Raw genomic sequence first — 13264 nt, 5'->3', positions numbered from 1 at the left:
TTTTTTATTTATTTATTTTTTCCCCCAAAGCCCCAACAGATAGTTGTATGTCATAGCTGCACATCCTTCTGGTTGCTGTATGTGGGACACGGCCTCAGCATGGCCGGAGAAGCGGTGCGTTAGTGCGCGCCCGGGATCTGAACCCGGGCCGCCAGCAGCGGAGTGCGCGTACTTAACCGCTAAGCCATGGGGCCGGCCCACAGCAGACAAATTTGAAAATCATCCTGATGGGGGAGAAGGAGGAAGAGAAAGTTCTTTTATTGGTGTTATATATGAAGTAAAATAGACCATATGTAGGATTTCCTTCAGTAGTTACTAGCTGGCTTGAAAACTTCTCGATATTCCAGACGGGCACAAATCCTAATTACCATGAATGTTTATTTGAAAAAACAAACTATGTTTGGGTCAATATGTCAGGAGGTTGTCAGGGTTGGGTGTGCAGAGAAGTGCTACCTCAATACCAGATGGAGAAGATTAAATACTCTTTTTTATAAGGTCTTGCTCTACCACCTAAAGTTGTATACAAGTGTGTCTGTATACATATACTTATATATAAGATATACAGACTTCTCTTAAAAAGCATACATAGCAAATAGTACTTATTCACTTAAAGATAAAAATTTGTAAATAGAAGTTGTATTCCTTTCTTCCTACAACCTAATGAGGTCATATTGTATCACCTCTGGAATGCACATATCCATTCTCTAGACCAGTCCCTCAATAACCCTTCTAGAAGCATACATGCCTGCTTTCCCACCTCTGTGCATTTCTCCGACATTTGCCCTCAGCTTGAATGGCATCCCCACTCTTCCCACCCTCTCTCAAGGTCCAGCCATGTCCCACTTTCCAGAACATTCCCAGTCCATCTCCCCTCCTCTGAACAGCAAATGGTCCTCATCACAGAAGCATCTTGTGTGCCAGTTTATCCGTAAGACTTATAATAGCTCATGTTTTCCAGCGTTTAGTAAGACTGGACTCTTCTTATTTATATTGTACCTACTTATGCTTTGTTTTCCTCTCTAAACTGAGAGCAGCTTAAAGGTTCATTGCTGGTTCCATAATAGTCCATCAATACCTGCCTTCTTAATCTTTTGAAGAGATTACTCCTTTTTAATTTATTTTAAATGTCAAAATAAGGCTTAATAATGGAAGCCATTTTGAAAAATAAAAAAGTAGAGAAAAAAGTTAAAATCATTCACAGAGCCCCCACAATCACCATTCATACGCTGATATATTTTTTCCTTCTGGTCTTTTTAATGCATGGGTTTTTATTTTCCTTTGCTTTCTTGCAATCAATTACAGTTTTGTTTGGTTTCTAATCTGCACTTAACACAAACATTTCCCGATTTTGTCACACAACCCATTATCATCATCATATTTAGTAGCTGTATGATCAGGGCCACTGCTTCTGTGGTGTATTTTGTGTACCGCACAAAGTACCCAGCCTGTGGGGCAATGGGGGCTGAAATCCAGCCTGCACCCTGCTCACCAAGGTATGTACCCTGGTGTGGGCCTAAACCTTCTCAGAGGAAGGGGGATTTTTTTATTGCATGAAGATGCTGTCCACCTGCTAAGCCACTTCCCGTAGGTTTTCCATGTAGAAGTGGTGCCTTACACAAATTCACCTGGTCAGAGGGGAGGCCTGTCTAAATTAGACAAAGTGCTTTATAGACTAGCAGTGGCCCTGTGCATGGATCCCCACCAAGTAGATACGCCATGGCTTACTTTACCTATCCCTCTTAAACGGAGGAGCCAATTTTTCCAATGTGATGCTCTTTAGGGTCTAAGTTCTCTGAACCTCTCCATACGGTCCTTCTGGGGTAATGAATTCAAAAAGAAAGTACCGAGAAACTATCGGGTTGGGAAACAGTAACATAGAATGTAGAGACCAACAGCTCCGGAACCCAAAGTGTAACAACAGAAGACACGAACACTGTTCTCTAGGAGGGCCAAACAGCTATGGCTTCCCTAGTTCATTTTTCAGTGCCATGTGAGGGCAAGTCATGGAAGGAAGTTGTTTTCAATAATCCCCGCTGACTCTGTTCTTGGAATTACAGAATGAGTGTGAGTGCAAGAAAGGATTTCGAGGCAATGGGATTGACTGTGAACCAATAAGTTCATGCTTGGAACAAACTGGGAAATGTCATCCACTGGTGAGTTACTTGATTTCTTTTATCCTTACTAAAAAAATTACTTGAGAAAGAAGGTTGGGTTATTTCATATTTGGGCCTACTAATGAACAAAATCTTTCTTATTCCCGAAAGGAGTCTCTAAGCAGAATGTGAGTAGTTATTACAATTTTCACTCCATTCCAAAGCTTGGAAAAACCAACATATGATTGCCAAATAAAATACAAGATTGCTGGTTAGATGTGAATTTCAACTAAATAACAATCCTTCAGCACAAGTATGTCCCAAATACTACATAGGACAAATTTATACTAAAAAGTATTTATCATTTATTTAAAATTCATCTACAACTTGGTGTCCTATATTTTATTTGCTATATCTGGCAATTCTAAACCAACGGGATAGTTTAAAGGATATCTAGACTCCCCTTTAGAATGTCATAACAAAATTTTACCCAAAGAATTGGTGAAAATGCCCATTCAAGGGTAGGTTGTGCCTTGTGCCTAAATTATGGAAGAATAAGCAAAGATATTAGAGCTGGTCATGTTCATGTTTTCAAAAGAACGTCCACTAAGCTCCCAAAATCAGAACCAATGAAGATGACACCTTAGTTATAGTGCTTTAGATGCAAGTAACAGAATCCACGCAAATCAACCTAAGCACAAAAGGAATTTGTTGGGAGAACCCCAGAGTAGCTCCATAGGCAGGAAACACAACCCAAGACTTCCCAAGCACCCAGAATGAGGACCTGAAGACACCAGGATCAAGGCTTCTTCTTCCCCTAATCCTCCAAGACAATGCCATCTCTCATTTTGCCTCTCTCTGTGCATTTGTTTTCTCTCTGTCTCTCTGTCTCTGTCTCTCTCTCCCAACTTTAAACGCTTCTCTGTGCATCTTGGGGTACACAGCTCCCTGTTGTTAGAGCAACATCATCCCCCACCACCAGTGATACCTGCTAACTTATCAGCTCCCCATGTCCCAATTCCAAATCACAGGAGAAAGGCTCTGACCAGCCCAGCTGGATCCAGATATCCACATACAAGCCAGTCAATTATGACCAGGGACTAGAGTAACATATTATGAACATGGCTGCCAGGGCCCACCTCTAGTGTGTGTATAGGGGGCAGATTTTCAAAGAAGACAAAATGGAGGGAGATGCCCCCAAAGTATCTGTTACCCAAGAATCGTGAGAGCACTTCATAAAGTGAACAAGCCCCAACTCTCCTGCTTAATTTAAGCCCAACCAAGCCCTGACATAGCCAATGTCATGTAAATTCCAAAGCTTGGAAGAACTGACATAGGGTTGCCAGGTAAAATACATGACACCAGTTAAATTTGAATTTCAGATACACGATGAATCCTTTTTTACCACAAGTAAAATTGTGGTAAACTTTTTAAATTTAATTTAAATTATAAAAAATGCCCCCAAATATTACATGGGACATACTTATACTAAAACTTATTCTGAAATTCAAAGTAACTGTGTGTCCTGTATTTTTACCTGCTAAATCTGGCAGGGATGAAGAGAAAGAATTTAATTGTGATTAGATAAGAGCTGCACCAAACATGCAGACACAAGCCTTTCTTTGCAACCCTGAAGGGTCTGCAGGTCACTCCCACCCTCTTTCAGCCCCAAATCTGCAGTTCTCACCTAAGATCCTGCCTGAGGTCTCGCAGACGTAACTCCTAACTCTTTAGTTAGGAAAGCAAACCATTTCCTCCCTCTTCGTTTTATCAGGCAACTTGTGAGTTCACTTCTGGCGTCTGGAGCTGTGTTTGTGGAGGTGGCTATGAAGGAGATGGCCTTCTGTGCTATGGAAATGCAGCTGTGGTAAGTCATCTAAGATGAACTCCAGTACCGAAAAATAAAGACAAAACTCTTAAAAAAAAAAAAAATGCTCTTAGCTAAGATGTCTTTAAAGGGCCCTACAAATCATTTGCTCTAGGAGATTTTATATGAAGCAGCTTGCTTCTCACAGATGGCATATGTGCTCTGTGGGTCACAAATTTTCTAGAAGGGAGCTAACTTTTATTTGGTACCTTCTGTATACCAAGCAGTCTTGTCTTCCCTTTCTTGCCTTTCTACCTCTTTCCATTCCCAAACTTCCCAAATGAGAAAATAATTGGCCCCTGCCGAGCCCTCTGGGGGTTCCTGTCTGGGTTGTGTGCCTCCTATGGGTGCCTGGAGCATCCCGTGCTTACCCCTCTCTGGGGCATGTGTGTGTGTGTGTGAACACCTTCTGCGTACCAGGTGTCTTACTAAACCCTTAACGTGCAACAGTGCCCCCATTTAAACCTCAACCTCACAACAGCCCTCTGAGGTTGATGCTATTATTATGCCCATTTTATAGATGAGGAAACTGAGAGCCTAAGTAAACTTGCCTAAGGTCCCTCAGCCGTCTAAGCACTGAGCCCATGCACGTAACCACCAGTGTAGAATATTCTATCCATGTTGTGCACATCACACCGAATGGTCATTGCCCGTACATTTGTCTGTCCCCCCACCACTGGACTGTAAGCTCTTGAGAGCAGGTCTTTGTCTTGTTCCCTACTTCCCTCCCGCTGTGTATGAAGGCTTGTTGAAATGAGAAATAAAGTAAATTAATGAATTTTCTCATCACTTACTTTTTGTTCAACTCATCGCAGCTTGGTCCCTGCACCTCCTCTCAACAGAAACTGTTGGCGTCACAATCCCCAGCACGGCCACCTGCCCAAACTAGAGCCTCTCCCAGGTCCTTGTTCCCCTGGCTGGCTGCAGCATCTGACCCCTGGCCTCCCTGCCTGTTCAGGGTCCTTCCCACCCCTCACTTCACACTGTTCCTTCTACTTACTTCGTGGGGCCCAGGAGCTATCTCCTGACACCCAGACCATGGAGGGTAGACCCAGCATTTTCTCTGCACTGTCCATGGGCCTCATTTCCTAAAACTCTAAAACCCTGCTTTCACAGTGTCCCTCTCCTCCCACGGAAAATAAGACGAAGTCCAGATCCTAGGCCTGGCACTCCGGGCATCTTCACACAAGCTCAACTCACTTTTCTTCCAAATAGCTTAGCTTAGCTGTAGCTTGGCTGTAGCTTCCCCAGCTCCATGCTGCCTCTGGTCCCCTCTCCCACAGACCCAGCCTCTGGGCTTTCTGCCTTCAGAAAAGTGCCCTCTTCTCCTGTAAAGCAGCCCCTTAGGGGATTACACGACCATCTCAGCTCCTGTCTTTATGCATTTACTAACTAATGTACCTCTTACCAGGTATTTACTAACTTACTTAATAGCCTCAAGTACTTTCAAAAAGGAATTGAGACAGCTCTGAGATTTACTGTCTTTATGTAAATTTGCATATAATTGTGATGGCCATTTTCATGGTGTTTAATAGTTTAAAAAATGTTTTCACATACATTAACGCATATAATATTCATAATCCCAGGAGCAAGCATCATCATATTTGTTTTTAAGATAAGGGACTTGAGTTCTCAGAGAAGTTAAGTGACTTGCCCAAGATCACATAGCTGGTAAATGGCAGATCTAGGAATTGACCCTAGTCCTTCTTAACTCAAAGTCCAGCGCTTTCTTTACTCAATCGCACCTCCAAACGTCACTGATCTACTGGCACTGCTGGTGATATAAGTTGTATAAGAGCAGGAGCCATCGTTTCCCTTTCATGTCTTATATCCTCCCTTCACTCCGACCTGGTGCCAGTCATGATGGTTCAATACGTATGTTCGTTAATAAATTCCATGGCGGATAAATTAAAAATCAGTGTGGCTGAAACTCGCTGAGCATGTGCTGCGTGCCAGCCTCCATTCTAAGCACTTTAAAAACATTAACTCCTCCTCCAATTCTCACATCAGCCCTATGAGTAGGAGCTTTTATTATCCCCATTTTACAGATGAGAAAATTGAGGCCCAGAGAAATTAAGTGACCTGCCTAAGAAACTAGGAAATGGCAGAACCAGAATGAAAACCCGGGTGGTCTGGCTCCGTTTTCCAAGCCTCTACTCAACACTGTCTCTGAAAGAGGGCTATTTACTGAGCTCAGTGACCCTCCTTAGGGTTGGGTGGCCATGTTCTTACAAGCTAAATTCTGATTTGGGAGAGTTTTAGATTGTGGTTTCATTTGAAGTTTCTGGGATTACCTCGAATATAGAAGATAATGGAGCCACTAAGCATGAAAGCAATATTCAGCTCTGGTAACATGGGAATTCAATAGCTGGGCACCCATTCATGTCAGCATCAGCGAGGCTGGCAAGGAAAATGAGCCCAGCCCGGGAAGCTAAGTGCAGGCTACCCAGAAATGTGCTGTGATTGTGCTTCTCATTGTTCCTTCTCTCCCCTTCTCTCTTGTCTCTCCCTCCCTCCCTTGCACAATGTGAATAAGGAATTGTCATTTCTCTCCGCGGCAGCTATATTTAACCAGTGGCTAAATGTGAGTACCTTTGTTAGAATTTAGGATCGGGAATGTATATAATTTTAGAAATTTGGAAGGTATATAACAGAAAACTGAAAAGGCAACTGGTAAGGAGGGAGGGCAATTGTCTAGTGCAGTGGTTCTCAACTCTGCCTGTGCTTCAGAATCACGTGGAACACAGTTTTTAAATAGCCATGCCTGGGCTCCCACCCCCAGACACTGATATGATTGGTCAGAGGTTTGCTCTGGGCGTCAGTGTATTTTAAAATCTTCCCAGGTCATTCTAATATGCAGCCGGGGCTAAGAACCTCTGGTCTAGGATAAGCTGGGGTGGTCAGCTTTTCAGCCAACTCAAATATCTATGTATAGCTTCATGCATCACAGAGGTGTTTTGAAAACGTTGACATAATCCATGTTACAATCCATCCTTGTAATTCACCAAGTTAGATGTGGGATTTATTCAATCTGGGATACTTCACGTGTGCTTAGCTCTCAGTCCAACACGCCCAGAGGAGCTTTTCTCTCTCCCCTGGAAAGTTCTAGAACAAAGAATCCAATCCTCACTCTACTCAGTTGTCTGAATCTCTGTCATCTTTGCCTGAGTGGACCAAGGTGCCTGGCCCAGCCAGCCATCACAAGTGGTTTATTCCCTTTAAAAAGACACGTGCCAAGATAGGTAGCTGCCCAGCACCCATGCCAGGACAGCTTCTCTGATCCCACCACAAGGAACAGCGGGGACCGAGAGTCCTATTGCGCATGCTGATTTCCATATAGGCCAACCCCACATGCATAAGCTTGCCCAGTGCTGTACTGGACCCACTCATCCTAGCTGATGACAGCACATCTTTCCCAGCTCCACTTTCAATGCTGTTATGTTGGTAGCTTGAGATCAGCCATGGTGGGTGTATTTACGCCACAGAAATCAGCAAACACTACAAACCGAGCTTTTGCTTTTTTTTTTCCTGGAGACCCAGTTGTTAAACATAAGCACACTGCTTCTACCCAGAACTAGCTCTGAGTAAGAGTGGAAAGTAGGTAAAGTTTGATTTCGGGCCTCCAGTCTCTCTCCCATGCTGAAACTGTTCCTATAATCTTCCCACCATCCTTATTCCAAAGGCATTCAAGGATTCTCAAGGTTCTCAGCACATACATGTGCACACACAAGCACACACACACACGATCCTATCAAGACTATTCTCTGACTCTTCATTTAGACTCAAGGGTAAATGACTGATAATGACTCAAAATGTGACCTGATCATGAAAATTTGCCTTTTGACAAGGCTTACATGTTTAAATAAAAGGAATGAGTCTCAGAAGGGAAGATGAGGCATCAGCCAGTGGGTGGGATGGATTTGGGAAAAGGGTCCCTAGGACTTTCCCAGTACCCCTGAAATTACATCACATGGGAGATTGTCATCTCTGCCAAGCATTGTCAGCCCTGTTTGTACCCTAACATGAGTCGGGCCACTTTCTTCTCCTTCTGTGATTCAGAACGCTTCTCTACAACCCATGCTGTCGGCCGCCTCCAACCTCACTGTCCTCGTGCCTTCCCAACAAGCTATTGAGAACATGGATCAAGAGGAGAAAGCCTTCTGGTTGTCCGAGAGCAATATTCCAGCCCTAGTAAGGTAGGTATTGTGTATTTTATTCTTCATGATATCTTACTGGCATCAGTGTGAACGAAGTTCAATGAAGGGAAGCCACATGGTCCCTCAGATCCGTGGAACTGAACAGGCTCTAGGCCTCCCCTCACCTCCTTCCCCCAGGTTGGTAATAGTTAACATTACTGACAGCCAACTCTGTGCTAATTGCTTTACACGTAACTCAGTTAATCCTTGCAACAACCCTGTGAGATAGGCATTATAATTATTCCCATTTTATAGATGTGGAAACTGAGGCACAGGGTGGTTAAGTAACTAACCCCAGGTGCTATGGCTGATAATTACAGGCGGAGATTTTAAATCTGGCGGTCTGACTCTAGAACCTACTCTCCTAACTATTCAGTGATACTGCCTCATGCACTGATATTTCATTATAGCCCTTATGGACTGTTGTTTTAGGTACCATACTCTACTAGGCACGTACGGAGTGGCAGATCTGCAGGCTTTGTCATCTTCTGACATGCTGGCAACATCCTTGCAGGGCAACTTCCTTCACCTGGAGAAGGCAGATGGGGTAAGAGAGCACGGTAATTTGTTTAATGGAAACATGTCACCTATGTTCATATTGTACTTTTAAAATTTTATGTTATGGAAATTTCCAAACATAAGCAAAAAGTAGACCAAGAATAGAATCTCCAACCTCCATGTAGGCATCATCTGGCCTTAACAATTATCAACATATACTGATAAACACACACACACACACACACACACACACACAGTTTTCTGTAGCAATGATCCTATACAATGTGGCCCTCTGCCCACTAGCTGACCACAGGTTCTTCCTGACAGACCCCAGATTGGTCCAGAAATGCAAGTCTTTCAATCCTCTGGGTGAAGGCTGTGCAATTTCACAACTTTGATTTTTATATCTGGTTAACTAAGAGCTGGCTACTGGTAACCTACTAATTAAGTCATTATAGATTACTAAAGTTTTATATGAAGTTAGGGCTGGTCAGTCAACAAAGATTTGTTGAGCACCTACTATGTGCTGGAGTTAGGGCAGTGCCCAAGGAAGAGCCGAGCCCTGTAGAAGCTCGCCTTCTGGCACTTACTACAGTGTGTCAAGGACTTGGAGTCAGTCTTCCAGTCTTCCATGACTGGCTGCCCTGCTGCACATGGCAGTGTTTTAAAACTCTTTCTATGAGTTGCACAAGACAAGAATGAAGATTCTACTGGAAAGTGAGAACTCCTACCTAAGTGACCATGGGCCACAGTCAAAAATGTTTGAGAGTTATAGCTCTAAAGCATTTCCACCTTCCTACTCATTAGTGTGAGCACTATGAAAAGGATCTATGCCTACTACTACCTAAATGTATGTGCTTCGTCAGATAATTCCTTTTAGAAAACATTAAATAGTTACATATGGTCCCACAGATTCTGTATATATTATTATGGTGATTCTAGCGCATTACATACATATATCAGATGATGGGGTTATTTTCCATCAGTGTTTTAGATCATTGATTCTCTTAGCAAGCATTAATTGAACACCCACCCTGGGAAGGCTTCTCCCAGGCTGTACAGATTCAAAGATAAATCTATCAAGACCTCTGATTTGGAGGAGCTAACCATCAAAGACACTTTTTTGTGTGTGTGAGGAAGATTGGCCATGAGCTAACATCCATTGCCAATCTTCCTCCTTTTGCTCAAGGAAGATTGTCCCTGAGCTAACATCTATGCCCATCTTCCTCCATTTTGTATATGGGATGCCACAGCATGGCTTGATGAGCTGTGTTTAGGTCTGCACCAGGGATCTGAACCTGCGAACCCTGGCCCGCCAAAGCAGAGCGTGTGAACTTAACCACTACGCCACCAGGCCAGCCCCCAAAGACACATTTTTAATGAGTTCATTCCTATATAAATGTCTCCCCTTAAGCAAAAGAGATGTGCTAGGTGGCGAGGGATGTTTTCTTCAGGGCCTTTGCTGATTGACGTGGGAGCTGCTCAGGGTGAGACAAGTCCCCTCTGCACCTAAGGTTCCCAGGAGGAATTTAATTAAAGGATAATGGTGGGGAGACGAGGAGAGAAACCAGAGAGGGGGGAGCCCAGTGGTGTCATGGTTGGTGGGTGGCTAGGTAGGTGGGTAGGTAGGGTTTTACTTGGCTCCATCCCCCATGTAATTAATATTCTTGAAAATTAGCTGGATTAATTGTCTGTATTAGTTTGCTAGGGCTGCTATAATGATGTGCCACAAGCTGGGTGGCTCAGACAGAAATTTTTGTCTCACAGTTCTGGATGCTAGAAGTCCAAGATCAAGGGGTGGCAGTGTTGGCTCCTTCTGAGGGCTGGAAGGAGCTGTTCCAGGCTCTCTTGTAGGTGGCCATCCTCATGTTCACAAGGCTTTCTCCCTGTAGAGCTGTCTGTGTCCAAATTTCCTCTTCTTATACGGATACCAGTCATATTGGATTAGGGTCCACCTTAATGGCCTCATTTTAATTTGATTACCTCTGTAAAGGCCGTATCTCCAAAGATGGTCACATTCTGAGGTACTGGGGGTTAGGACTCCATCATATGAATTTTGGAGGAGGGAGGGAACTGTCTACGTGTTTTTCAAACAGCAGGGTCACTTTAGTGAGCCTCAACCCATACTTTTTTAATGAAATAGAATAGAGTGGAATAGAATTCATGATCAGCTGCCTCCCACATTGTAGAGGAAAGTACTATTTCATTTTGATTTTGTGTATGTGTGTGTGTGATGTCTAATGGGTCACAATTTAAAGACATTTCTAACTGTGGATCATGGTCCAAAAGTGAGAAGTTCATTGCTCAAAAAGCGGAAAATCTAGAAATAATTTCAATCCCTTGGTGTACTGTATGTTGACTCACCTTCCCACCCGGTTTGTATTTACAGAATATCACAATTGAAGGAGCATCCATTGTTGATGGTGACAACGCAGCCACAAATGGAGTGATACACATCATCAACAAGGTACCGAATTCCATCCTCCCACACATGTAGCATCTCTTCTCCCTTTGTTATTTATCTTCGTGTACAGCATCTTTTTTGGGAAAAAAAAAAATACTTAGCCTTAATATAAAAGTAACCTGTATTGCACTTCATACTGTTATTTTAAAACCATTTACAGGCTCTATTAATTCAATTGGACTCAGTTACCATTTACTCAGCCTATATTCTGCAACAGGCCCTATATAAAGTGTGGCCGCATATGTTTCTTATTTATGGGAACATCTTACCAGGCACATGAGAACCTTAATATTGGGAAGTCCATACGTCCCGATGGGATGTAATCAGGAACTGGAGGAGAGGCAAGTGCTTTTGTGTCACTTTTTCACTCCCCTCTCTGCATTATTGCACCCTAAAAAGATGAGGTGGAGAAGGCCCTAGAAAAAACTGGAAAAGGGTAGAAAAAGTGTTGTGAAAATTTCCTTTTCTTCTAAGACACAATTGAACAGTATTCAAGGTATGAAATAGAAAATAAAGTATAAAGGGAAATGGAGTTTAAAGCTATCCTATAATTTTCAGTTACTATAGTAGGATCTTCATTTAAAATTAGAATTTAGGGTATATTGGAAATTTTTAACAGGTGGAAGATTAGAAAAAGCAATTAACTAATTGCATTTTAACTAAAATTATTCTCACCTGGTACTTACAGACTCATTTTTTTATTTTAAGTCACAGAAAAGGTCAACTATTTCCATTCAGAAAAGAGAGGCTATTCATAAGACTCCTGGGTACATTATCCTGCAAAGATCTTGCAATTCTCTTGTATTATCAAGAGGTATTAAGAAACACAACATTTTTTGAGCAACTGATTCATCACTTCTAGGGAACTCTGCTGGGTTTACACCTTCATATAATGCAAAGTAACGTTACTTATCAAGAGTATTTTTCTTCTTCAATCCTGGATCTCCAGGCCGGCCCCGTGGCTTAGCGGTTAAGTGCGCGCGCTCCACTGCTGGCGCCCCGGGTTCGGATCCCGGGCGCGCACCGACACACCGCTTCTCCGGCTATGCTGAGGCCGTGTCCCACATACAGCAACTAGAAGGATGTGCAGCTATGACATACAACTATCTACTGGGGCTTTGGGGGAAAAAAATAAATAAATAAAAATTAAAAAAAAAAAATTAAAATCCTGGATCTCCAAAGTCCTAAAAAACCTTTTTCAAAAAAACATAAAATTACCTCTCCTTCCTATTTATTTTTTTTTTTTTGAGGAAGATTGGCCCTGAGCTAATCTGTTGCCAATCTTCCTCTTTTCTTATTTTTTCTCCCTAAAGCCCCCAGTACATAGTTGTATATCCTAGTTGTAGGTCCTTCTAGTTCTTCTATGTGGGACACTGCCTCAGCATGGCTTGATGAGCAGTAAGTAGGTCTGTGCCCAGGATCTGAACCAGGGAATCCCAAGCCTCCGAAGTAGAACGTGTCAACTTAACTGCTGCACCACTGGGCTGGCCCCTTATTTACATTTTTGATGAACACAACCTCATTAGTGGAATGGCACCTCAACCCATCTCTTTTACTGAGTGTTATTATCATGGGGCTGGTTCAAGTCCCACTTCCTCTGTGAGGCATTCCCTGATCCCTGCAGCCAGTATTACTAAAGTTGACATAGTGTCAACAGGGTAAGTTCTAGAGTCATACAGAATCTGAGTTCAGGGACTTAGCTAGCTGTGTGACCTTGGGCAAGTTACATAACTTCTCTGAGCCTCGTTTTTCTTCCCCTGTGAGGCTTAAACAACACCCTCTTTCTCAATATCTGCTGCCTTGTGGGACCTCAATAAATGTTGACTTTGTTCCCTTCTCCCCTCTCTGAAATCCCATGGGATTTCTTGGTCTAGAATTCATTTGGCATAACTGTGCCCTCATATACTGATAGTTCCTCCTTAGGGAATAGGCCCTGAACCCCTGTATGATGGCATGTCCTGAAGGGGTGGAGTTGCATCTTTTCTGTGTCCCTCATCAGCCTAGCACCTTGCCTTCTGTACAGTAATAATTGGAATAATTGACAGCCCACTAGGTGCCAGGCATTGTGCCAAGTGTCATGCGTCACATTATCTCATTTGATTTTTACAACAACCCTAAGAAAGTAGGTGCTATTGCCCCCACTTCC

General features: G+C 43.0%; 1 protein-coding gene across 1 annotated transcript in view; it reads left to right on the top strand.

Annotated features, from left to right (window-relative positions):
* The window catches only part of STAB2 (stabilin 2), a 153692-nt gene that overhangs the window by 69461 nt on the left and 70967 nt on the right, over positions 1-13264 (top strand). The window contains exons 26-31 of the mRNA XM_004418038.3: positions 2058-2153; positions 3868-3960; positions 6497-6544; positions 8020-8156; positions 8589-8703; positions 11044-11121. Coding sequence (XP_004418095.2) covers positions 2058-2153; positions 3868-3960; positions 6497-6544; positions 8020-8156; positions 8589-8703; positions 11044-11121 — 567 coding nt within the window. The remainder of the gene's footprint in view (positions 1-2057; positions 2154-3867; positions 3961-6496; positions 6545-8019; positions 8157-8588; positions 8704-11043; positions 11122-13264) is intronic.

This window comes from Ceratotherium simum, chromosome 25 (assembly GCF_057802395.1).
Source record: "Ceratotherium simum simum isolate JZ-2026a chromosome 25, ASM5780239v1, whole genome shotgun sequence".
Taxonomy (NCBI): Eukaryota; Metazoa; Chordata; class Mammalia; order Perissodactyla; family Rhinocerotidae; genus Ceratotherium; species Ceratotherium simum.
Note: the sequence above shows the minus strand (reverse complement) of the source record. Positions and strands in the feature narration are given on the sequence as shown.